General features: G+C 35.2%; 2 protein-coding genes and 1 long non-coding RNA gene across 3 annotated transcripts in view; 1 reads left to right on the forward strand and 2 right to left on the reverse strand.

Moving 5' to 3' along the window:
* Positions 1 to 7,630: 7,630 nt before the first annotated feature.
* LOC122312622 lies at positions 7,631 to 9,542 on the reverse strand. The gene is made up of 4 exons (XM_043127280.1): positions 8,133 to 9,542; positions 7,940 to 8,029; positions 7,777 to 7,851; positions 7,631 to 7,705 (listed from the first exon to the last, which is right to left on the reverse strand). Exons 1-4 carry the CDS (start codon positions 8,631 to 8,633, stop codon positions 7,631 to 7,633), a joined length of 741 nt encoding a protein of 246 aa, XP_042983214.1. The 5' UTR covers positions 8,634 to 9,542.
* Positions 9,543 to 19,247: 9,705 nt separating this feature from the next.
* On the forward strand, positions 19,248 to 20,765 carry LOC122313453. Its single transcript, XR_006243405.1, has 3 exons — positions 19,248 to 20,022; positions 20,151 to 20,418; positions 20,515 to 20,765. It is a non-coding gene; the product is annotated as an uncharacterized LOC122313453 (long non-coding RNA).
* Positions 20,766 to 21,749: 984 nt separating this feature from the next.
* LOC122313451 (nuclear pore complex protein NUP155) overlaps positions 21,750 to 26,796 on the reverse strand; it is a 44,025-nt gene continuing 38,978 nt past the window's right edge. Inside the window, exons 11-13 of the mRNA XM_043128476.1 lie at positions 24,392 to 24,610; positions 23,923 to 24,251; positions 21,750 to 22,138 (exon numbers count right to left, since the gene is read on the reverse strand). Of these exons, the coding sequence (XP_042984410.1) occupies positions 22,018 to 22,138; positions 23,923 to 24,251; positions 24,392 to 24,610 (669 nt within the window). The 3' untranslated portion in view covers positions 21,750 to 22,017. The remainder of the gene's footprint in view (positions 22,139 to 23,922; positions 24,252 to 24,391; positions 24,611 to 26,796) is intronic.

The following is a 26,796-nucleotide window of genomic DNA, read 5'->3' on the forward strand; positions in this document are numbered from 1 at the left end:
TTCATCATTCATTTAATGAAACATACATACAATACGTACTACATATAGCAATCATTTACATGCATACAACTATTCTTTGGGGTGCATAAAAATAGGCTGCCAAAGAAGGCCAGTACATATATATACTTAAAAATTAATACATTAGCATAGATTCATGAATAAAACTTTTCATTTCATAAAAGAACATTTTCTCATGAATGCATTTTACTAAGACATTCGTTTTCATTTTCATACTTTTAGAAAACTCTAAAAGAGTATGAACATAATACTTACTCGGACTCCATACTAAGCACATTTCATTCACTTTGCTTATGTGCGTGTCAGATGTCAACCTACATATATACAAAACCTCACGTCATTTACTTTCTATTTACATAAAAACCTTAAATTTAAAACTTGCAGAATAAAACTATTCCTAACTCTTAATCCATTATCTTCCATATGGCATTAACCTCTCAAAATTGGTCACTTACTTAGACTTTCTTCACTTAGACTAGTCATCTTCCAATTAATCTCTTTTAACCATTTACTAGCATGCTTTTTCATGACATCCCTATTTGTACAAACTTACACCTCTAGATATTCTAAATATCCACTCACTTCACTTACATGTGTCATCATCTAATTCTTGAAGTATAACCATTGCCATAAATTTTAGGCCTAGACTATGAATCTAGAAATTCCAACTTCATTATTTAACTAACAAAGTGAGCTTTTATGCCTTACTTTAATCTCTAAACAAAAATCAAGAGATATGGCCTTACGAAGTTTTGACCTTATGGTGATTTTCATAATTGTGTTTGGTTTTAATTTTTTTAAATTGATATTTGAGTTTAAGAAAAAATTTCTATGAAGAACGTAAATTTTGGTGATTTTTGGTGTTAAGATGTAAAATCTTTAAGTTAGAAATAAAATGGTCATTTTTCCACATGCAGAGGGTAAAATTGTAATTTTATTCTAAGCTAGCATATTTCATGCTTCTAAATCATTAGTGATAATATTTCTAACATTTAGAACTCATATTTACAATTTCTTGTGTTTCATGTTTTTTCTCGTAAAACGCGATGAACGTTGTAAGTTAACTTCTAAGTTACTGTCAGATTACTATGTATGTGTGATGGGTAAGTGAACTATTGTTTATGTACTTATTTTTATTATCTATGCCATGTCACTACATGTTTATCTGTTACACATAATATTCTATCACAAAATATTTATCTAATATACGATATATTCCATAACACAATATTTATCTGTTACACTATATATATATATATTATGTCACATAATGTTATATGTTATATGTTATATGTTATGCAATGTCACACAATGTTATCTATTACACGTTATGTCATGTTACAAAATGTTATTTATTACACATTCTGTCATGTCATGTGTCGTTTGTCTGTTTCATGTTACGTCAAGTCATGCATCTTGCCTACATGTCAAGTCACGTTACGTCAGGTGATCCGTCTTTTCATTTCATGTCACGTTATATCTCGAGTATAGTTTGTGTATCTCGAAACCAATATTTCCACGTCAGTCAAATTTGTTTACGTTTATTACAACCCTAAATACTAGCATGGGGTAATATCCTAGTGAAAATCATTTGTTCACTCTAGAGTGTCTAATCTAGTGTGAAATCCCATAGGTTGACAAAGTAAAGTTCAACGAGTTTCGAATAAGGCCTAATTAACAGGTCACCAGAGCGAAAAAAAGGGCACTAACACCATTGGTGCCCCCTACACATTTCAATTTTATTTTATACGTACTCGTGCTGGTGCAAATACCTAACACATGATACATTCATTACGTATTTCACAATAGGTGCATATACATGTGAACTAGCACGTATGTTAATGCACTCAAAACTGGTGCAGAACATGTGAACGTAAGGGAATGATTAATAATTAAGGAAGATTAATAAAAGTGAAATGTGGGTACTACATGGGTCCTCTTGAGCCGTGTGTCCCTACCGATTTCCACATCACAGCACGTATGCTCAATAATTAAAAAAATTCCAAGCCTAATTTTTAAAGTAAGCTTCTTTATATTTTGAAGTTCCGAAAAATAATATAATTTTATAAATCATATTATTTCTTTAGGAATATTACGTAATATTCACTATTTTGTCTTATGTTAAAAACTTTATTCATTTAAATGGTTTTATTTCTCTTAAAAAATATTTAGTAAATTTCATCATTTTATTTTATGATAAAAAATATTATTTTGGGATTAATTAAATAAAGTTTGATTTTAATTTAGTCTCATTTCATTTCTATTTTATCTTTCTATCATTTAGTTAGTTTATTTCTAAGTGTTTAATCTCCATTGTTGGATAGAGATTAGGGACATCTAGATGTAGGCTTAGGATTAAATCCCTAGAAATCCTAATCCCCTCATTTCCTCATCCTGAAGCTCACCCCGTAGCCTCTCTCTCTCTCTCTCTCTCTCTCTCTCTCTCTCTCTCTCTCTCTCTTCATGGCACCACTAGCCACCGCCATGGGTAGCCCCCACAAGCTCACCATTGAGCTTCACCGACCACCCCCTCCTTTTCCTCAGCCCCTCACTCTCAAATCTCACTAGACCACCTAACAATGCCGCTCGCCGCCATTTCTTCTTAGCCAGTAACACCACCTCCATCCACCGGCCTAGCAGCCCTACATCTCTCTCTCTCTCTCTCTCTCTCTCTCTCTCTCTCTCCATGGCCTCCTGCTCTTCCCACGCATCCGCTAGCCCCCTTTACCGCCATGACCACCCCTCTTCATCTCCCTTTCCGATCTCCTCAGTCATGGTCGCGCCACCTTAGACCAACATAAAGCCCCTCCTAATGGCCAGCGCCACGAAAACCATAAACTACCACCACCAGCAGTTACGGGTTGTCTCCATCCCAAGTTAAAGCCCTCCTTCAGTTCCACTATCGTGCACAACAAGCCCAGCAAACCCCAGCTCCAGCCACCCAAACATCCTCTTTTTAAGGCTATGAAAGTGACCACCAAGCCCCAATCTAGTTCCTCCTTGCACGTACATTGCCACCATTGTGAGACCATGTTGGGTAGCAAGTGACGCATCAATATCAGCTCCTCAAATTATGGTATAATTCCTATCCCTTTACATTAGGAATTATATTGATGTCAAGCTAAAATTGAAATGGTGTTGTGAATATGTGTGTTGTGAGCTGTGAACGATGAATGAAGTTGTTTGTGATGTGGCTGTGTAATTGAAGTGTTGGGCACTATTATGTAGTTGTGTTGTGGCTATAAGTAGTGTGAAGTGGTGAGATTAAGTGTGAAGTTGTGGAGTGATTGTGATTTGTGAAGTGTTGGGATAGTTGTGAAATATGTTATGTGGTTGTGTAGTTAAAGTGATGGGATTATTGAGCAATTGTGTTGTGGTTGTAAGAAGTGTGAAGTGACGGGGTGGTTGTGTAGTTGTGATGTGGTGGTATCTTATGAATGATAGAAGTTGTGATGTGAAGGATGAGGCAATTGCGTAGTTTGTGAAGTGGTCAGATGTCATGTGATGTGATGGAATCACTGTGCAGTTTGGAAGTGGTTGTGAAGTGAGAGGATATTGTCTAGTTAGTGATGTGGTTGTATGTTGTGTATGTCGTGTGAAGTATTGGGATAAGTTATGTACAGTGATATGTTGGTAGGGATTGTGTTGGCTAGTAGGAAGCTTGTAAAAGCAAGTGGGTGTTTGGGTAGACTATATGTTGATCTTAGGTGATGAAAATAGTTAGTTACATGTGTAAACTGGTTGGACGTATGTGCCAGACAGATTTACCATATGTAATGGATAGTCTGTCTTAAGCATGAGTGCATGATGTTTAAGCTTCAAGGTTGGTTTAAAGTTGTATATTATGCATGGGTAAGGTTACGATGAAGTGTTGATTAGATTGTGCATGAATGGAGGAAGAGATAAATGTATTGATTAGAATTGAGATGTATAACTTGGTTGGTTTAAGTTATGCATAGGAATGGATGGGTTGGTAGGAAGAGCGTGATGAAGATGATAGTGTGTCTTAACCTTTAAAGTGCTCACTTTAAAGGATAAGAACATGAAGTAGAATACTACGTGTTGGGAATGTGACCTCAAGTGGGTCCCAAGCTATGGATTTGAGAATCTAAAAAATTGATAAAGAAAAGCATAGAAGATAGAGTAGGATAGAAGAGTATGTCTAAGTGAAGGAAGTCTAAGTGAAGAGTAGTTTATGTAAATTTTAAGTTTTAGTTGCTTATGCACTTGAGAAAGAAAAATGCTAATTGCACACGCCGAAGGGGACACCCCGCGTACACGCGTTCACGTGGATATAAATTAATGAAACGGTGCGTAGCAGTACCAGTTCTCCTTCATTGATTCTCCTTCTTCGTTGCCTTTCCGCCCTTCAAACTTTCTCCTTCATCGATTCTCCTTTCCCCCTTCAGATGAGATTAGGTCACAAACCACGGATTGAATGCAAGTAATCCATTTCATCTCCTTCTTCTCCCTTCTAAAATCGGCTTCATCTTTTTCTAATATTTCCCTCCTCAATTTCTGGGATGAAATGTATCACTCACTTTCAGCTACCCACGGAATAGATTAGAGTTCAGCATCAAGCTTCCCCACAGACAACCATGAAGACAGGTTATTCTTCCCATATTTTTCTCATATTCAAACTCTTGGAAAATAGTTCTCTTATATTTGTAGTGAATCATTTACAATAGATTTGGAAATGCTAAAATGCCCAAATTATACAAGCATAAAAATTGTAACTGATTTTAAAAATTGGAAACCTAACCCGAAACCTCTTATACTTGTAGTGTTTCTTGAACAATAGATTTGGAAATGCCCAAATGTCCAAAATATACAAGCATAAAAATTTGAACCGATTTGGAAATTTGGAAACCCTAACCCGAAATCTCTTATATTAGTAGTGTTTCTAGAACAATATATTTCAAAATGCCCAAATGCCCAAAATATACAAGCATAAAAATTGTAACTGATTTGGAAATTTGGAAACCCTAACCCTAATTCGCTTATTTGTAGTGTTTCTTGAACAATAGAGTTCGAAATGCCCAAATGCCCAAAATATACAATTGCATAAAAATTAACTGATTTGGAATTAAGTATAATAAATAAAATTCTTGATTTTTTATATGTTGTTTTAATTTCTTGAGTTATTTTCAAGGTTGAGATCAATTTGGGAAAAATATGCATAATCATCTCAAACTACTACAGTCCACTGAAGCAATCATCCCCTAAACTATCAAAAACTTGTAATGCACTTCCTTCTTCCTTTAAAATAGTCCAAATTAGCCCTAACAACCTAAAGATAATAATATAAAATATAAAGTAATAAAAAGACATAAGTAACCCAGAAGAAAAAATAATCATTTTTATATTTTTCATTTTTTAATGAAGGGTTTTTGAAAACTTGTTTTACTTATTGTAATTGATTTCCAAAACATGACATGATTAATAAATCCATTCTCTTTAATCTTTGGATAGCACAAGGATTTATTAAGTTATTAGATCATTGTTTCAAGAAGCTAAAACGGATGGTTTGGGCAACATAATTTACTTTAAAATGCATGACCTCATGCACTGTAATTTGGCATGCTTTTAAGTTAATTTTATTGTTGGATGTATGAGTACTATAATATACTTTATTGCTTGATCATCTACCAGATAGTTTTCTGACTTTATCGAAAGTTAAACAATTACTTAGAAAGGATTCAAAATTTTATTATTTTAACAATTAATTAGTGTTCTATTTTTCTGACAACATTTTTCATGGCATTGAATTACTATAAGAATATGTCATCATCCACAACGACGTCCTCTACCACTTTTGCCAAACGAACTCTAGGTCATCCATTATGCTTTTGTGAGATTGAAGCCCAACTGAGATACTCAAATTAAAAAAAAAAAATCCAAGACAACCCTTCTTAGGTTGTCCAAAGTACAACAAAGAGGTAACTATATTCATATTTAGTTAAATTATTAATATTACATTCATCTAACATTTTTGCAAAAAATTTATATTCATTCACAAGGATTTCCATATTGTAAGTATTTCAAGTGGGTAGAGGGGGATGAATACAAGATATCGGATCGTCTAGAAACTCACAATGAATTATTAAGAAAGGAGAAAGAGCTGAAGAAAATACTCAACGATATTGAAAACATCATCATTGAGTTGCGTAAAAGAGCAGATGAAATCGAGTTGGTACTGTCCAATAGAAATGAAGAGTCACTAAAGGAGTTGGTGGCTGTTGTATGTGAAGCTGAAATAAGATGTTCAAGCACATTACTCCATGTGTTTTGGACTTTTGCATTTGTTGTAGCATATTACTTGATAGTACATAGGTAATTTCATATTAGTGTTAGAGACCCGTGGCTACTGTGTATGTAATGTTGTATACTAGTTAGTTTTATTTGTCAACCATGTAGATTGCAGCTAGCTAACAGGACTGGAACCATCCTAATTTTGTATTGTATTTCCTTTGTATTGTATTTCCGTTTGTCTAGGAAATGAAGTACCTGTTTCTATGATTTTGGTGTCAGGGAGAGGAAGGGAACTTGGCTATATTTAAACTTCCATTATGGCTCATGGACCTAACTTAGACTTGAGGCTATTTTGACTTTGGCTTGAGGCGCGAAATAAATGGACCTAACTTTGAGTTGAACTTGGCTAATTTAATAAAGAACCAAGCATGGCTTCACAGAGCCTTTAATTGACAGTGTACTCATAAAGAAGAGGTGCATATAACAGGACTGCAAAATACGTTTGATAGTCACTTAAAGGGAAATTTAACTTCCACTATAGAAAGTAAAGAAAAAAGAAAGAGATAAATTCACAATTCTACTCCATTCACAAATCTAGATCCTAGAATGATCACATGTAAGAGGAGCAAAATTTCAAAGAACATAATGAATAAAAATCATTCTATCAATCAATATATATCAATAATTTGTTACATTTTGACTTTACCTTCTAATACCATCGAAAACATCATCAAAAGTAGGCATTTTTCCTCTTTTCTTTGAACATGATTGTATTTCTCAATTCATTCATAATAACACCAAGTACAAATTTCTCAATTCAAACTTGCTTATAATCACTATGTGTAAATTTCCATCATTTACTTAATATCAAAACATACAAAATATATAATCACTATAATTTTTTCCATCATTTACTTAGTATCAACACATACAAAAATTATAATCAATATAATTATTTCCATCATTTATTACTGCACCATAATTTACTTAGTATCAAATAACATTAAAAATATTGCATTTCCATCACTACTTCTGGAGAAATGTTTCACATACAAGGTATATTTCATTCAACTCCCATTTATAATGTCATTACATACACCTCATGCCAAATCTATATTCAATGCTTTGGCCCTACACAGCCAAGTTGTACATCGACACATGAATGGAGAGCACGCTAACCAACAAAGATAGATTTGCAACGAACATTTTCCAATACCTAAAAAAAAATCCAGATTTTGGTAATTATTCTTAAGAGAAATAATGTGTTATTTAATTACTTTCTCACCCCAATGTTACTACTAATAATTACCAAAACATCAATCCGCTACGAGCTTGAATAACCACTTTACCAATATTGAACTTAAAAGTCATTGAGGTTCGCCGGTTGTGATCCATCTACCGCAACCGGTTGTGATCCATCCAACCCAAATAGCATCTGCAAGGAGTAATATGCAAATCTTAGTGTAATGTCAATATTAGACTAAGAATAAAATTATGAAATATTACGCTTTCTTGACTCCCGATCATTGATTCTTGGCGCTGGGTTCCACTAATGTCAACAACTGGACTATCTTCAATAGGCTGGTAATAACATTACAAACATAAAAATTCAATTGGACATCTAGCAATAACCACACATAAAAATATCTATATTAGGAAATTTTTATACCTGCATCAATCCAACATTGGATATATCTTCCTCTGACGGGCCAAATAAATTCCTGCACGTGTTCGGCAATGGTGTATCTCCTCCATCTCTCTAAAATATACAAGTAACAAAACACATTGAAACAAGTATGCATTAATAACTTATAAAACTGCATAATATACTATATTTATTGTTAACTAGCTTATTGAAGTACCTGTTTACATTTTCCCTTGACTGGTGCTTTCTTCGCCTTCGCTTTAACTTTCCTCACCTCTTTTTCCATTGTCGATGCTCTCCTCAGAGATGGTGGCTTGCCTTTCCCTCTTACTACTAGCGGACTGAGTACTTTCTGTGAGCCCGCACATGTAGGATTCTCTGGCAACGTACTTATAACATTGGAACCCGTGCATGTTCTAGATGGAGGTTCTTGGTTCTCACTATATAACTCAATCATTGCATGCAACTTCTGTGTTGCATCCTCAGTATGTTTTTTTGAACTCGCTGCGTGAGTAATTATCTTATAACAGATATTCAATAGAGTAGAATATCTGTTAGCATCTACTCGCTGAACCCCTGCGTCATAGTTGCTGTCGATTAACGTGTACCTCCTCTTAATGTCCTTCCTCCATCTGTCTAAAATATACTGATTTGGCAAAAATTTTATACCATTACATTTAAATACAGCCAAAATATACCTGCACAATATACCCCTCATCTGAAATAGCCCACATGAACACTTTGCAGCTGTATCCACATCACAAAAGTCCACTGAATATGTAACTAACTTAGTGAAGTCTTCCACATGAACTTCATCCTCTACAAGATACGTCTTTACTGCACCATCTCTCTTAAGTAACTCTGGAGCCAAATCAATAAGACATTGAAGTTCTCGCTGAACTTTCTTGAATTTTGTATTCGTGTATAATTCTTGAAACTTCTTTTCGATCGGAGATCTAGATTTGCAGGGAATAGTGACGCTGAATTAGTGAAAGTCAGAGCTATTTTCATTCTCAGTTTTCTTCTTCAATGTGTTGTCAAACTGGTCGACAAACTCTTTCAAGTTTGTCTTAGCGTGAACATAACCATAGAAAAAAGCATTCATGCTCTCGCTCCACTACGTTGTACTCATCCCCGCCCAAAATGAATCTTTCAAGAATGCCGATACCCAATGCTTATGCTCAGTGTATAAACTTTGCAGCTAAGCATTCTCTTCCAAGTTGTAAGTGGTGATTAACTGCTCCCAAGAGCTTTCAAACTCTTCAACATTTTGGGTATCATACACACATTTTATCAAGGCACTCTTCATTCCACTTTTATAGGCAAAATAGGAGGAAAGCTTTTTAGGGACTTTTTTCAGTATATGCCATAAACAAAATCGATGTCGACTTTTTGGGAAGACAATAGCAATAATATTCTTCATTGCTCAGTCCTGATTTATGATAATAGCTCTAGGAGTTATACCATCCATACATTGTAACCAAATCTTGAATAACCACACAAACGTTGCCGTATCCTCACTGGATATCAATCCTGCTCTCAAAAGATTTGACTGGTCGTGGTGCTTTACACCAACAAATGATGCAAATGACATCCCATATCTATTCGTCAGATATTTGGTATCGAATGTAACAACGTCATCGAAATCTTCATAGGCTGCTCTACTACGGGAGTCTGCCCAGAAGACATTCTTTAACCTCCTGTCGTCATCTAAATTCATCAACACAAAGAACCCAAGATTCTTGTATTGCATCCGTAAAAAATATTCCCGAAGCGCTCTAGGACCACCAGCGCCAAGTCGTAGATGTCTTGCCTTATCGATGTAATTTCGACAATCCATTTCCAAAAACGGGAGGTTTTCAAAAATTCCCGCATCAACGACAAGAGATCCGAAACTCTTATTCATTCGGATACCAGCCAGATCATTTGTATCTAAGACTCTTTTTATGGAGTCACTAACTTGTCGATTACATCGAAAGAAGTGAGATTTTTTTGGACTGAGGCCGTGGTTATGAATGTTATTAACTGTTGTCAACTGAAACTTTTCGTCAACTTTTAAGACATTAATCTTCGCCTTACACTCCATGTTTCCTGTCAGACGTGGCCTGGCGACATTCAACGTCCTATTACGAGCTTTCCCACCACGGGCACAACCGAGGGTGGCATATCTGACAGTCCCATCATCTCCCTTCTCAGTCCTTCTTGTCATCACCCTAAACCCAATATTCTTAGCATACTGCTTATAATAAGTCATTACTTCTTCAAAAGAATTAAACTTCATCTTCGACTTGGGCTCCTCAATCGTGTCACCACCAACTCCATCATCTAACTGAGCTGTCTCACCAATTCCATCCTCAGTTTCCATAGAATCTGGTCTATCTTTGTTGCTTTCTTCAACTCTAGCGGAGGTAGATGGGATTTGCCTTTCCCTATAATTGAGTGTTTCTTCTATATCACATTTTTTGCCTGTGGCAGATCCAGTAGTCATAACAGGAGTTGGGTAACCATCATTGTGCTAAAAGAAGAAGAAAAATATTTAAAAAACCAATGACATTAATCTTAAAAAGAAAACCAAAAATTTATAAAAATTCAAGAATACAATTGTATCACCTCTTAAATATTGCATAGATATTGGTAGCCATCTGGCTGTTGCATTAGAGCTGGTGACCATGTAGGAAGTTCTCCATAGTAACCATGCATGTGCATGTAATTTCTGAAGTTTAGAAAAGTTGATGGTATGCCCTAACATGTTATTACACAAGTTATTCATATAGAAATCCATGGATATCAGCCCAACATAGTCCAACAAATTTTAAAAAAAATATAACAGATCGTGGTTGGGAGATTTGAGCTAGATGGTATTAGCCGAGATGAATGTTCTTCCCCTTTTTCCATGATGAGAAGTTATGAACTGTATAATTCCACAAAAGTAGATAAAACTTGCCTTACAAGTAGTACATCTTTAATGAAAAACTCTAAAATAAACACAACTGAACTATAGAAGGGCAATTTAGTCATACTTAAATTAAATTGAAATAATACCAATTAATTGATCTACTCCCACAAAAGTAATTAAATTTTGCAAATAGATAATTCATTTGTGTGCTTAATTTACAAATGGAATTGGCAATGAGCTACACAAATTTGTTCTACACATTTAGATAAGTGAATGGTTAAATACTAAGGATAGTTTTCCCCTTTTGGAGGAAATGCAAGGAACAAGACTTTCAGCCACTGCGATGTATCAAATCTAGAGCGATATAGAAAGTTTAGGCCTATTCTTGTTGATCTTTTGTTAGAGAAAGCTTTTATGAACGAGTCAAAATATCATCATACATTGGGGGTCGGTCACCCACAATAATTAATTAGAATTTTTTTAAGTTTGGGCCTGATTTACTTTACTTATATATATATATATATATATATATATATATAAAACACTCGGGTATGCTTCTTCAAAAGGAGTCTTAAGAGTTTTGCATATCTTTGAAGCTATGCTTTAAAAAATATCTTAAATAGCACAAATTGTAAAGCTTTCGGTGCCATTACTTTATGCAGAATGAACCTGCTGACACATCTCATTAACCAAAATCTTACAACACCAACATATTCAACAAAAGGATTGAATAATCGTGCTCTTCAAGTTCTTGTAACCTATAGCTCTTTGGATATTCAAGTTTCGATAACATTAACACTAAAATCATATGGCTCTGGCATCCAACTAATGCAAATATGGGGCAAAACACCAAGCCATGAGTCTTTATTTGATAGATTAAAAAATATATATATATATATCTTTCATTATTCCACCTAATCTGAATACAACGCAACCAGACCAGTCAAAGACATAGCTGACAGCCAATACCAAGATTAGCAATGACTCTGTCTCCAAAACATACACCTGAAAATTGATAACATTAACACTAAAATCATATGGCTCTGGCATCCAACTAATGCAACTATGGGGCAAAAAACCAAGCCATGAGTCTTTATCTGATAGATAATGAAAAAAAAAACATCTTTCATTATTCCACCTAATCTGAATACAACACAACCAGACCAGTCAAAGACATAGCTGACAGCCAATACCAAGATTAGCAGTGACTCTATCTCCAAAACATACACCTGAAAATTGATAACATTAACACTAAAATCATATGGCTTTGGCATCCAACTAATGCAACTATGGGGCAAAAAACCAAGCCATGAGTCTTTATCTGATAGATAACGAAAAAAAAAACATCTTTCATTATTCCACCTAATCTGAATACAACACAACCAGACCAGTCAAAGACATAGCTGACAGCCAATACCAAGATTAGCAACGACTTTGTCACCAAAACATATACCAGAAAAAATAACAAGAAAGCACCTCTAAGAGGTTAAGTACATTTGTCTAATCCCATGCACTGAACAACCCCTTTTTTCAAATAAATTATATCCTAAGTAGCGCAATGTTCACAATAGAAATTTCAAGTTGATACTATGTTTGGCTGTCAAGAAAAATAAGGAAAAAAATAAAAATTATTTCTAAGTTTTAACAAGTACATGGAACAGATTTCCAATCTTGAGAAACTCACAAGAAAGTGAGATGCATTTCGATGTAAGATATATATGGTATGAAAACTATCATCAATAAACACCTAGACCAATAGGAAAAAAATGAAATCTAAAATAAGAAGAAAATAGACCAAATATTTTCACGAAGCAGATGAATTGTTTTCAAAATTATAAAAAAAAAATTGAATATTTGGAAAAAGGGTTAGAGAAGCATGTTGTTGAGCGGACGAGGAAAGAAAATGCCGATCTTGAGGGGAGGAGGAACAAATCTGATAGAAGACCCAACATTCAAAATCGTTTATTCAAAAATCTATTGGGATTTGAAAAAATGCAAAAGAAGAGGAAGAATAAACAGAGTACCTGAACAATGTAGTGGCTTTCGGAATCGACGACGAGGTTAGTGTGGTAGTTGGGCAAATTTCTGGTTTTGGCACTCGCGGATGTTTTCTCCACTTTCTGGGTTTCAAATGGGTTTCGTATGACATTAATCGACGTCAGCGATTCCGCAACAGGTACCCAACGGTGGGTACCTGTAGCAGTTCTGCTTGAGAAAAAGGAATGATGTTAAATTATGTATGTATGTAGGTTGCCATTTGACACGCACATGAATGGATTGTATGAAATGAATATAGCATGAAGTCTAGATAAGTATTATGTTTATATTCTTTTAGAGTTTTCTAATGATATAAAAATGAAAAATAAATTTTTCTCTTTATGATGTTTTATGAAATGAAATGAAATGATGTTTTATGAAAGTATGTTATGTATTAATGTTTAAACGTATATGTATGTAAAGGCCTTATTTGACAACCCCTATTTATACACCCAAAGTAATAGTTGTATGTATGTAAATGGGTGCTATATGTCGTAACTATTGTCTTCATTTTAAATATTGAAATGATGATGTTGAGGTTTATGCTTGATGCTTTGAAATTTTGTTTAAATGATGTGATGAAAGTGTATTAAATGATGCTATGAAAATATATTAAACGAGGCTATGAAATGGACTTTAAATGAGGCTATGGAAGGATGTTTAAAGAATGCTATGAAATGATGTTTACAATGATACTTATGCTTATGCTTTGAAATGGTGTTTAAATGACGATGTTTACACTTACGCTTTTAAATGATGTTTATGAAATGAAATGGACTGATGAAAGATATGAAAAGGAAATGACTGAAAGAAATGAATGAAAGGAAGGAAAGGAAATGAATGAAGAATGAATGTTTTAATGTATGAAAATACGTAAAGACCATGACTGAATGAATGAATGATGATACCAATTAACTAGGCAGATTGCAATGTCGAATAAGTAGTACTGATAGTGCACCTAGTGCTGACCCCTGATTCATAGGGATTCCCAACATGTGACCATAGACAGAATCCGAGTCCAAAAGACTGCTAACCCTAACACACGGGATGTAACAATGTGTATCAGGTAGAGGAAAAGTAAAAGAGTAATTGAATATTATGAATGATTTAGTTTCTTTATGAATGAATGTAAAAGGTGTAGAAAATATTTTATGAGAAATAAAAATTTTTTTAAAGAAAAACCTCACATTGTAATGTTTTCAAAGGAAATGAATGCTTTGTGTAAAGTATGTAGATAAATGTTAAATGCATGATTGAAAACCTATGTTAGTATAATTTTAAAATATGAAGTAATATTTACTAAATATTTGACTCACTTTGTTTTTATGTATGTCTCTCCCCTCATAGGAACAAAATGAGTAAGAAGCGTCACGACATACACGGCCCAAGAGAAGAGTGACAGAAGTCTAGGCAAGTTTTATGTAATGTATGAAAGTAAATTTTTGTAAAATGACTTTTAATTCAATTTAATAATTTTCACCGTAGATTCTCTTTTAATTTATAGAGTAGATTTTAATTTTAAACTTAAAATCATTCATATACTGAGAAGAAAAGGGAAAACATTTAAATGGATCAGTAATTTCCATCTCATTTTCTAAAATCATTTTCTAAAGGACATGCGTTATAGAAAAGTTTTCAAAATCATCTCCTAAATTATAGCTTTGTCCCCCAAGATAAATCATATCATCTAATGTCATTCCATTGTAAATTTTTTCCTTTTTCAATTTGATTTTTTCACAATCAATCATGCACATTTATTCCATCCACTTAGGTACACACTATTTTAAAATATTCTGAATACATATATTATTTAATTTAAAAGTCTAAAACTAAAAATATATATATTATCTTTTCTTATCACCGGCTACCAAAAGTTAAAGTTTTCATGTAGCATCACATTTCCTATTTTAATGCTATACTCAATGACTCTTACCCGTATATTTTTATTTGTTTATTTTCCTCCTTGCACCTTTCTAATGATTCCAAATTATAGTTTTTATTGGATTACTCCTATCTTGTTACTCTCACCATTCGCTCATTTGCAAAAGTCTCAAGCAAAATAAAATTTTTTTGCATTTAGAAATATGCATTTTTCGTATATGATGTGTAATCATTATTTTTTATATACTTAAAAAAGCAACTCCCTAGCAGCCTAGTGAGTCAATAGGGTTAGGACAATGCTGTCTCCATGCACAAGCCTACCTTAGGTGTGCCAGAAGATTGATGCCAATACCCTTTGTGCCAAAAGGGACTAAGACCCAACTCCCTCGTGCGCACAGGGGATGAGACGCCCACACACATAAAAAGAGGTTTGGTCTTTGGGAGCTGCTACGTACAGTCCCAATTCGGGATTGCATATGCAGACCTCATTTAAATGAAACGACGTTTCATTTAAGTGAGGTAAACGATTGCGTATTACTTTGGTAGAAACCAGACCTCCTGCATTTTCTCCTCAAGGAAGAAGTAAGAACAATCGGCAGCCTCCTCTTCCACCAGATTCTTCTCCTCCGCAATTTGGTTCTGGTCCACAAGTTGTTCTCGGTGCTTGTATTACGAAGTTATTCTGGGTGTTTTTTTTTTAATCATTTTGGGTTCGTGCATTTGACTACTTTGATTCACAATCCTCACAAAACCAAGAACATGTTCAGGTAGAAGTTACGGGCCATACATCCAAGCAATAACTACATAAACAAACAACCAAGAAAAATTCTATTTTTTCATGTTTCTATGCGAAACAAACAACCAAAAAGTAATTTTTTTTTTAATCATTCTGGGTGCATGCATTTGACAGTAATCACAATAATCTGCCTTCCATCCATTTCAAAGGGATACTTGCTCTAACAACGTCTACAAGCATTACTTAAACAAAAAACAAAAAACAACTTCTACAAGCATTACTTATATTAAAAATAAAAAACAACTTCTACAAGCATTACTGCAATTTTATCTGAGTCATGAGCACCTTTCTAGAATTTGAAGTAGGCTTTCCAATTTTCTCATAATACTACAACTTATATTTACATTGGCCAAGTATTGGGTTAGCATCAGATTAAATACATAAATGTTGGCACTTTTGTAGTTAGTAACCATTTAAACAAGAGACCCTTTATGCAACAATTTTACCTTGATGAGAAACTTGCCATCTGAACTAATTGCCAAAGACTGAAATTCTTGAGTGCCAACACACGCCTCCACAGAATCACATTCGAAAATCCCAGCCCTTACTGCAGCAACCACTATGTAAAGTGAAAATTCCAAATACTGTACAGATTATGCAGACAGAGTTTTATTGGTGGAAACTATGGTTTACTCAACACTACTACCTTTGAACCAAATCCAGATTACTAAAGTTTTGAGAATTTCATTTTCATTTTCAACAGAACATAGAATAGGGTCTAGATGCAAGGAAATGTGTTTGATACTTTCTGAACTGCTATTAAGATTTTTTTTTTCTTTTTAATTTTCTGTTTTATGCTCTCTTCATTACAGTGCTCTTCTTTGGCACCGATTAATGGGAAGAAAATCCAACTTTAAGCCCATCCCAAACTCAAGCTCAACCCAAGCTCAACAAATCTGAACATGAAAAATAAGCAAGAGATGCACGGAAATCACAAGATTATTTCTTTCTTCTATTAACATTTCTGATGCAAAATAGCCCACAAGGAGGAGGAACAGTGAAGGGGTTTTGGGCAGATTCAGTTGTTCTGAAAGGATGAAGAACGGTGAAGGGGCGACGACGAAAGGCAAAAGGCGAAGGGGGAAGGGGGTGACGGCGAATGCACGAAGGGACTTGGGGCTAGAGTGAAGTTTGAGGCACGAAGGGACTTGGGGCTTAAAGAGTGAAGGGGCTTAAAGAGGAAGAAAATGCAGGAGGTCTGATTTCCATACACAGTCGTTTACCTCACTTAAATGAAACGATTTGTTTCATTTAAGTAAGGCCTGCATATGCAGTCCCGAATTGGGACTGCAAATAGAATTATTATTTAAACTTCCTATCATGGCGCAATAGACTTCATTAATATGCGATTGAAATCACCCTTTGGGCAGGAGTAAACTTAGTAATACTAAAGCATGCAAATCTCTAATAATTAAAAAAAAAAAAAAGTAAAATCAATCATGAAAATAGATTTTTATAAGGCAAATGTCATTTTTATATACGAGCAATGCTACATATAGTCCCTATTTAGGGATTGCAATGTAAGTATAGATAATTTTATCTTTAAAATTTTTTTAAATTACTAAAATATTCATCCTAAAATGATGTTTTTTCTTCTTTAATAAAGAGCTTGTATATGTCGTCCTCACTTGAGGACTACAACTAGAATTTCCCTTTATATACAATTATGGAGTGCGCAAGCGTCGTGCAGTCGCTTTGAAAAAAAGTGACGTCTACTATTAAAAAATTACTTTCTTTTCACGTGGGTCCTGTATTTATTCACTTTTTTCAAAGTAATTATACGGTACTTTCACACTCATGACTGCAAGTATCATTTTCAAAAGACATACTGAGTTTGCACGTCTTAAATCTTAAAAAATAAAAAAAAAATATTTTGAAGCTGTTGCTGATCAATGCGAGATAATGAAAATTTTGAAATTGATTTTTAATTATATATGATAATTTATTCAATTATTTTGAAACTGAAGAATTTCATACTTTATACGTTACTTTTTTTTTTTTTTTGATAAACAACATGACTTTCCATTAAAATCAAGTCTTTACAATAGATTAATTATCAAGCCAAACATCTTGAGAAACAAAAGAAGGACAATCAACCCATAATACCAAATCTGAAAAATTACAAGCATTTCTTGCCAAAAGATGAGCCACAGAATTCCCTTGCCTACTAACATGCAGAAATTGTACCTCTTGAAAGCCCTGCATTAATATTTTAATATCCTCAATGATGAAAGCAAAGTCTGTTAAAATATTCTCAGCCGAATTCAATATATTCACAAGAAATAAACAATCTGTTTCTACCAGTAGCTTTGGAATACCCCATTGAGAATAAAGTTGTAAACCCCTTAGCACCACGATGGCTTTAATAAATTCTGGGGAGGACACCTCATTTTCAGGCTTATTACAAGCTACAAGAACATTCCCTTGACAGTCCCTTACCATGACTCCAACACCCCGCCTTCTGAAGATTAAAGAAGGTGGCTCCATCAACATTCATCTTAATGTAACTTGGAGGTGGAGAGGACCAAGTTAAAACTTTATGCATTGCCTGTCTATGGCCTTAAAAAATCTGCACTTGTCTAAAATCAGACAACATAGACAAAGCTCTATCAATCACATGACTCACACTAAGTGCAGAATTTTCATAAATAAAGCGGTTTCTTCTATACTACACTCCCCAAGCCATAGCAATGAAAGTAAGAAGACTTCCCTCTCCCCCTTTTTCTTTTACCAACAATGCTAAATCCCAAAAGGACATATCAGGAAGTAAATTATTCAGTACAGGCACATATTGTAAGCAAATATTTCGAATAGCTGAACAATAGAACAAAGCATGAGCTGCATCTTCATTAGGCTTCTTACAAAACACAACAATTTGCCACATCAAGGCCTTTCTTTACCAGATTATTAAATGTAGGCAAACATTCCGTACAAGTCCTCCAACCGAAAACCTTCAATTTAGGAGGAATTTTCAAATGCCTAAAACATCTCTAGAAAGAGGAAAACTGATGTGCTCTAGACCCCTCACATGCTAGTTGAGTCTTGGCAATTTGAAGCTGCTTATACCCACTTCTCACGGTATATATCCGACCTTTTTCAGACATCCAATACCAAGAATCCTGCTAAGACACTAACACCTGCAACTTCAAAATTTGATTTACTAATCTTGGATTGAAGAGAGCTCTCAAAGCACCTATATTCCACCAACCAATATCCATATCAATCAGAGTATTATGCTTTAAAGTATTATGCTTTACATCACTTTTTTTGTTTAAAGTATATATGCTTTAATTATTCGTGAAAAACTCTAACTAATTGAGTTTCACACGGTTTGAAATTCTTGAGACATTATCTTATTCTCATCCAATACATAAGTTGTAAGAGATCATACCATCAATCCTAATTGAAAACGAAACAAATGAAATTAGTTAAGCATATATCATCATAATAGTTATTCAGATTATTTCAAGACTGAAGAATTTCATACGGTTTTTAGTATTCGACATCACCTAAACCTCAAGATTGAATTTCACACGGTTTGAACTGAACTTCTTTACCTAATTGTGAGAATCCAATATATTTAGGGGTAAGAGATCATTAATCCAAATTCGTATACTAATGGGAATTGTCTCAATTTTGATCAACCCCTAGTACAAACATTGCTTTAGAAGAGGTACTGTATCGTTGGCTCTATTGTTCAACAAGCTATCTCGGTACGTACAGTAATCCAAAATAGTTTTTAATTCAAACTCGATCACTAAAATCAATGTATAATAGGAAAAGGATTAGTGTATTATAAATACATCCGTTTGTTTTCTATTTTTCATCACTTACTCAATCTATCAAATTCTCATCATAGTATTGCCGAGAATCACCATGGCGCTTAGGAACATCATCTTCTTTACAATCTTCTTGATTGCTTCCTTAATTTCTCTGCTAACTCCGTTCACAGCATCTCAAAATGTTAATGTCTTAGCTATCTTTGCCTTTGGGGATTCAACCATTGCTCCAGGTAACAACAACCACATCCAAACGTTATTTCGTAGTGACCACCCACCTTATGGCATAGACTTCCCCAGCCAAGTCCCCGCTAGAAGGTTTTGCGATGGAAAATTAGTTAAGAGACTTTTTGATTCTTCCTTGGGCATCAAGGAACTCTGGTCGGCTTACTTGGACGATTCAGTGATTGACACCGACTTACTTTTAGGCGTTAGCTTTGCATGGGCCGGTTTAGGTTGGGACCCGCAACCAGTAGTTATAACATAAGCTTTGGATCTTCCAACTCAGTTGAATAACTTTTACAAAACATTACAAAGTATGGAGGGTGTTGTTGGACAAGAAGAGGTTCGCAAGATTGTTGAAAACGCTTTGTTTTTAATCAGTATTGGAAGCAATGATATGTTGTTCAACTATTACGATATACCTACGAGGGCACTTGACTACTCACTTCCAGGTTACCACCAAATGCAGCTCCAAACCATGTATGGTTTTATTGAGGTACGTCCATCGTTCTAAATTATTATAATTTTAATTTTAAGGTACTATGTTTTTCTAAGATGATGGTTCGATATTAAAATTAAAATAAATAAAAAACTGTTTTTTTAAAAGGTGTATTATGCATGCAGAATCTTTATAAAACAGGAGCACGGAGGATTGCAGTGGCTAGTCTTCCGCCAATTGGCTGCATACCTGCCCAAGTGACAATAGGCAGCGTCCTACCAATTAGCACAAACTTTCTCTAACGTTCATGTGTCGACAATCAGAACATGGACTCTCATGCTCATAATCAACAACTAGAAGCCCTTACCTCAAGTTGACTCCAAGATTCCAAGATCGTATATGCCGATATTTACAGTCCCATCATGGACATAATACAGAACCCAAATAACTATGGTATTCTTTCAATTTTTTTTTTTTTTAAAATATTGCCATTTGTGTAACATAACGGCTGATCTTGGGTTTAATTAATTTTTTGGTGTTTTTATGAAGGTTTCGATGTGACACTTGAAGCATGATGTGGGACAGGGCTTGCGGAGGCAGGTCCATTATGCAATCAACTTGCCCCAACATGCCCAGATGCATCTGAATATATTTTCTTTGATTCAGTACACCTTACAGAAGCAGCATATCGGGCAATTGCCGATGTAACCAGAAAGAATTTGTTTCAGCGACGAGCGGTAGGGCCATAGTCTAAAGAATTGGGGAGTGATTTGAACTCAATTTAATTATTATTATCGAATTATTGGTTTTGGAATTGTTTATTATCAAGTTTGCATGCCTCCTTTAATTATCAAAGTTTATTGGAAAAGTGGATGCTAATTTACTTAAATTAGAAAATTAGCCTGATCCACCACCACAGAATAACCAAAAGATTTTAATTGACGCTCTTTTATTTCTCAATATTACTTGAAACCAGAACCCATATCTGATAGAATCAGTACTGATTCTTGGTAGCTATATACGTACCAATACTCTTATTTGACCAATGGTAGAAGGCTAGCTGTGAATTTTTCATATAATATATATAGCCATCTACAGATCTATCACTTTGAGAGAGAGAGAGAGAGAGAGAGAGGGAGAGAGAGGATTCTCAGAAAACATCTGCATTGCCATTTTCTTTTTTCAGAAAATTAGTTTTATCATACTGAGACATTTATGTCCATGTACAATGTGATAGGCTTCATTATTCCACTACGGTTAATACATTGATTTAACATAGAAAAATTCTAATAATTTCAAGGAACAATTGGCGCTCCCGCTACTGGTATGAACCATTGATGGGTAGGGACTAGAAAGCATCATGCTCTCGCAACACAGACCGGCATGACATAAAACAATCTGATGAAATTTCGGGGTAAAGAATCAATGAGTACCCTGCAGCTATGGACAAAAATTGAGAAATGATTCATCCCCAAAGAGAATTACAAAAAAATGTTTTACAAATCGATAAAATTTGATAAAAACAAAGTTCATTTTATTACAGATTTATCTTTAATAAACCAATGCCAATTTATAAAATTTTATAATTCTCTTTATAGACCTAACACTATTCAAAACATATTGACGCATTCTCTAAAAGAGAAATGTTCTCTCCTAATTCAAAGGGTATTAATTTTTTGAGGAAAGATCATGCGCTGACTTCGTCTTATGTATGACCCGAATGCATTTTTTTTTTTAATCGGTGAACAAAATTTTATTGAAATTAAAAATAGACAACGCCCAAGTACACGGAACATATGTATGATCTGAATGCTTCACTTTCTTGGATCAACATAACAAGACGGGCACTGGTGGACATCCACAAACATACCCGAATAGCCAAGTGAGCACAGGCAAGACCAACAACATTCTCGCTTGATTATTGGATGATCAAGTGCCTAGTACTCATAACATTATCATATCCAATTTGAACATTTTTTAGCATTTCTATTTAGAGAACCAATATAAAAAAGATAATGCTCGTACAATACCATAAACCGTAAAAGAAAAATGTCAAAAATTATTATTAAAAGAAAAAGGACTTATCAGTGACTCTTCGAGTTCTCGAAAGCCTCGGTAAATGGCCTCTGTCTGGTTCTGCGGAAGGGCCAACCTCCGAACCTCAGTCATATACCTGCCATTCCAAATTCAATGAGACCAAAAGTAAATCTTGAATATGCGTTCCATACAGTTCCTAAAGCATATACTAAAACTTGATGGTTTAGAACCTAGCTTATCTTTCTACTTGTAATGTGAAAGATGGACCATCAAATTGTGAGCTGAAATTCTTTTCTCTACTGCTATTAGGCATGGGCCTAGCAACCAAAAAAGGAAAATAACAGAGCAGATACAGCTACATGTGACATCCCAAATCCCACCTTCTCAATTCAAAATGCAAGCCAAATGAAAGTTGGCTAAAAGTTGATAACCATCTGAATTGTCAACTCGTGGAAGGAAGATTTGTTATCAAAGTAACAAATACTAGAGCTAGAGCAATCGTACAAATAGATAGAATAGCTAAAGCTCAAAATCCATAAGATACATAGCTAAAAATAAAATCCCCAACATCTGATGAGAAGAAAAACAAAATCCGGGTGCGGGGGGGAGATGTTCCCATCGAGGATGTTGAATTCTCATCAAATAATAAAATATGGAAAAAAATTGACTAAGCTTCCTCAATCCTTGGAAATATTTGTACTGGGACTGAAATTTTGCTCTTCAAAAGTAGTTGATTCCACTTATCCATTGCAAATGAGGTGAATCCAGCCTGTTCCACATTCAGCACACCCCAGATAGTCCCAAGAGAACCCCTAGGGGTTGGCTCAAGTGGTAAACCGTAAAGACCTTGGTCTTGGTGGTATGCTCTCTCTAGGTCTAAGGTTCGAATCCTCTTGGGTACAAACAATTCCTAGGGCCCATCCTCTTGGGGGATTTTTACCCTTGAATTACCCTAGGTGCACTTGCGGGAAACTCCTCGCCAAGATTGGTTGGAATACTGTTCCCAGCACCCGGTGCCAATTAAAAAAAAGATAGTCCCATGAAACCAATGGATCCTTACCCTCCCAAGAACCATAAAGTAACAGAAAAAGAATATAACTAAATGCGACATTATAAAAAATATATCAGCCTCCAAAGTTACTACTTCGGCACCCAAACAAGCTTCTCAATCTTAATTGTATCTGTTCTTTAATTACTCTGTTGAGCACAGCAAAACAGCTTAACCGGTCCTCATACTATCGAACTTATTTGCCAACACGATAAATTTGAGGCTCTGACATGACAGCGAAATTCATAAGTGCTTACTCTATTCGTTTTGTAAATAACTGAATAAACTATACCTATAAAAAAAGAACTAAATAAACTATATGAAAAAAATTCTGTTGACAACATTCATCTAGATAAAACTGGGATGATAATCATATATGTAGAAATAACTTTAACATGCATTTAAAGGACATAACTCTAACTCATATAGGGAACTGGGCACAGAAAAATGACATCTACGAGTGGCGTTGGGCCTTTTCTAGTTTAAAGGAGTATGATATTTTACAGCATACCAACCAGATATGTAACACTAATTAATCATTCTTGATTATCAATTTTGGGCACCAGCCCATAGACTATAAATATGCCATGAATAACGACATGCCATTAGAAATGGGTGAGGGTTTTACATGTGTACTACTTAATCAGACAGAACGTGCAAGGTGAACTTGCAAGAAACATTTGAGACCATAACCCAAAATTTTCATTTCACACTGTAGCATGACATTCAAAAGTCAATTTGAGGATCCAACTGGGAAATGAAGGCTAACCAACAAAATTATCCCATATAACATAAATAATAAGTCAATTCATATAATAAGAGGAAAAAAACAATTCATATAATAAGAGGAACATGAAAAATCACGAGTTTACCTATTTGCTGCACTTGTGATCTTATCTCTAACTCCTTGGTTAATGACTGCTGTTTGCTCAAGCGAAAATGTTCCACCTAATATTAAAGAAGCCCCTGTTGCGCTAGTACCAATTCTCTGTGCAAATACAGACATTGCCCACTCACGAAGTACCACTAGCACTGATCGGAGAAGGCGTAACCTGAGCTTTGGTGATGGCAAAATAGCTCCATTTGATAATAATTGGTCGTAAGTGTTCAACACAGGTTCTGTTGCACCCTTGCAAGCAGCTAGGAGAGCTCTTGCAACATCTTCTTCTCCAACGGATTCAATGCCAGATTCAGATCTCTCCTGAAATAAGAATGACACATGAAGGCAAAACTCAAATATTTCCACACGTTTCCAGGCATAAAAAGGGGAAAAAAGGCGACACTTTTGCTTGCTGTAAATATTAATTAGATAAAGCTGCAAAAATATATGCAAAAATCTACCAGTGCAGCCTTCTCAAGGTGAAGACAGAGAGTGTCCAAAGGTAAAACAGCTCCATCTCCGGGATAAATGTGGGAACCAACTCTTTTCAGTACTGAACATGCTTCAGCAATTCCGCCCCTTGAAAGAGCCTGATCAATAAGTCTAGCACAGGTTTCTCTTACAATGCTACTATCAGCATCACCGGAATAGTTTGCAAAGTACAGCATTTCCAGACATATCTGAACAAAGGAAAGGAAAGGAAAAGCAAGGGACTTTGTAATAAGATGGAGAAAAAAAAAAAAAAAAAAAATTCAATTACAGCACATTCAAACTTTTAAAAGATAAAACATATTGTTTCCTCTTAAGCTTGGATCTGCTGTTAATCTGGCCAAAATTAAATTTACTCCTAGTACACAAAATGCATTAACAATATAGTCTCGACATCAAAATCCATTAACTGGGCATCTGTGATCTGAAACAACCACGGACAGCCCATGGCAAAATACTGACTCGAATGGCCAAACACCACTAGCACCCCATTATTAACAAAACTCAACCCTGCTAAATCCTAAACACACGTCCATAATCTAGCAGTCTTTTTTTTTTTTTTTTTTTATAGATAAGAAAAAATTTACTAAAACGAATGCAGTAGGCGTTGCCCAAGTACACAGGGAGTATATAAAAGAAACACCTAGTTACATTCTAGGAACCAGAAAATCATGAACACTAGTTCCATTGAATACAAGCAGAAAACCAAATAACTAAGGTGTGCAAGAAGAGATTTCAAAGTTTCTCCAAAATGCGCTCCCCATCTTTAAAGCTCCTATCATTACTTTCAACCCATATCCACCACATTAAGACATAAGGGAATCATTCTCCAAACTGCAGCCACCTGGGGACTACCTTGGAGACAACTCCAACAAGCTAAGAGATCCACCACCCTCCTAGGCATCAACCAGTAATTCCAGTCCTACTGAATAGCTCTTACCATAATACCCTTGCCACCTAGTGGAGTCCTATGAAGGCATCAACCTCAAAATCATGGCTCACTCTTAAAAAACTGACATTCCCCTTGCAGGAACAACTAGTGACCTTTAATACATAAGCTATTAAGGCCTCCTATACACACAGCACTAAATACCTCTGGGAAAGCTTCTTTGGGGGTACTTATCCAAAAAAAAAAAAAAAGCTTCTTTGGGGGACCCATCTCAACCCCATCCTCTTTTGATGCCACAACCCTGCTTCATGGGTCCCATAAGCTTCACTAGAACACCATCCACCACAAGCATAACTCAAGGGCTGCAAACAAACCGAGTTGAGTTGAAATTGAACAAGGGTATTTGAGCTCGACATGTTTACTCATTCAAACTCAGCATGAACTCGAATATCCTTGTTCGAACTCGGCTCGTTAACCATTAATGTTGTTTGAATTCAGCTTGAGCTTGACTAAAAATAAACAAACAACGTGAGCTCGAACTTCTGTCTTTTTTTTTTGTTGGAAATTTCTGAATTTTATCTTTTGAATAATAATTTTTTTTTCAAATTTTACAAAAACCTCTAACCATTTAAATATTCAACTAAATTTTTATGATTACAAAATTCTTGTGGTAAAGCTTTTTATAGAAAAATTCTTCTGTATAGAGGCAACTTTGCACACGAAGATGCGCACGAATCTGACGTGGTGTTCTGCCACTTCAGCACACATTTTATTAAAAAAAGAAAAGAAAAGAGGAGAAAAACACGAAGAAGAAAGAAGAGCTGGTTCTGCTCCTGTGAGAAACCAGTGTGCAAACTGCAAACCCAGATCCAATTGACTTGGAGGAGGTTTTGTTTCTCTATTCCTCCGTTTCAGTGTGCAAACTGCAAACCCACCCCCATCCAAAGCGTCAGATCCTCACGGAGAAGAAAGAAGACAAGGTTCCTTCTTCATGACCCACCTCCTCGTCAGATCTGAAGGTTGGCTGCACTCCTCCACAGCTCTGCCACCACTCTGCGTCGTCTCTAGTTGATGCTCTTGCTTTGCTTGCGTCCAATTTTTTTTTTAAAGAAAAGAAGCCCATGACTATGAAATTAGAAGTAGCAAAACACATCAAATCTTTAACAAGGTATATCAACCAGAAAATTGCAAGGCATTGCATTTTTGTTTCCCTCTTGCAATGTGAATGGAAGACAGACAATAACTCTAGCAGTAAATGTAATAGTTGAGATGATCATATTCAAGCTATCAAACAGCTGGGAAAAGCTTATTCAGCAGGCATGGCAGTCCATAGAATTCACCATCATCCAACAGGGAAGGAGATGGAGGAGAGCAGGAGAATCGAACGGGGGAGTGGAGAAGGAAAGAAGGGGATCATGAAACGCACCGTATGCACGAATCAAACGCACCAGTTCGTTCTCATTTTTCTCTCCCACCCACATTCCTTGC

The sequence above is a fragment of the Carya illinoinensis genome, chromosome 6 (genome assembly GCF_018687715.1).
Source record: "Carya illinoinensis cultivar Pawnee chromosome 6, C.illinoinensisPawnee_v1, whole genome shotgun sequence".
NCBI lineage: Eukaryota > Viridiplantae > Streptophyta > Magnoliopsida > Fagales > Juglandaceae > Carya > Carya illinoinensis.

Coding starts and splice junctions, on each gene's coding strand:
- LOC122312622 (XM_043127280.1), bottom strand. CDS start 8,633: ATGAGGGGTATATTGTGCAGGTATATTTTGGCTGTATTTAAATGTAAT. Junction 7,852..7,939: donor CCAATGTTGGATTGATGCAG/GTATAAAAATTT, acceptor TGTTATTACCAG/CCTATTGAAGATAGTCCAGT. Junction 7,706..7,776: donor TGATCGGGAGTCAAGAAAGC/GTAATATTTCAT, acceptor TACTCCTTGCAG/ATGCTATTTGGGTTGGATGG.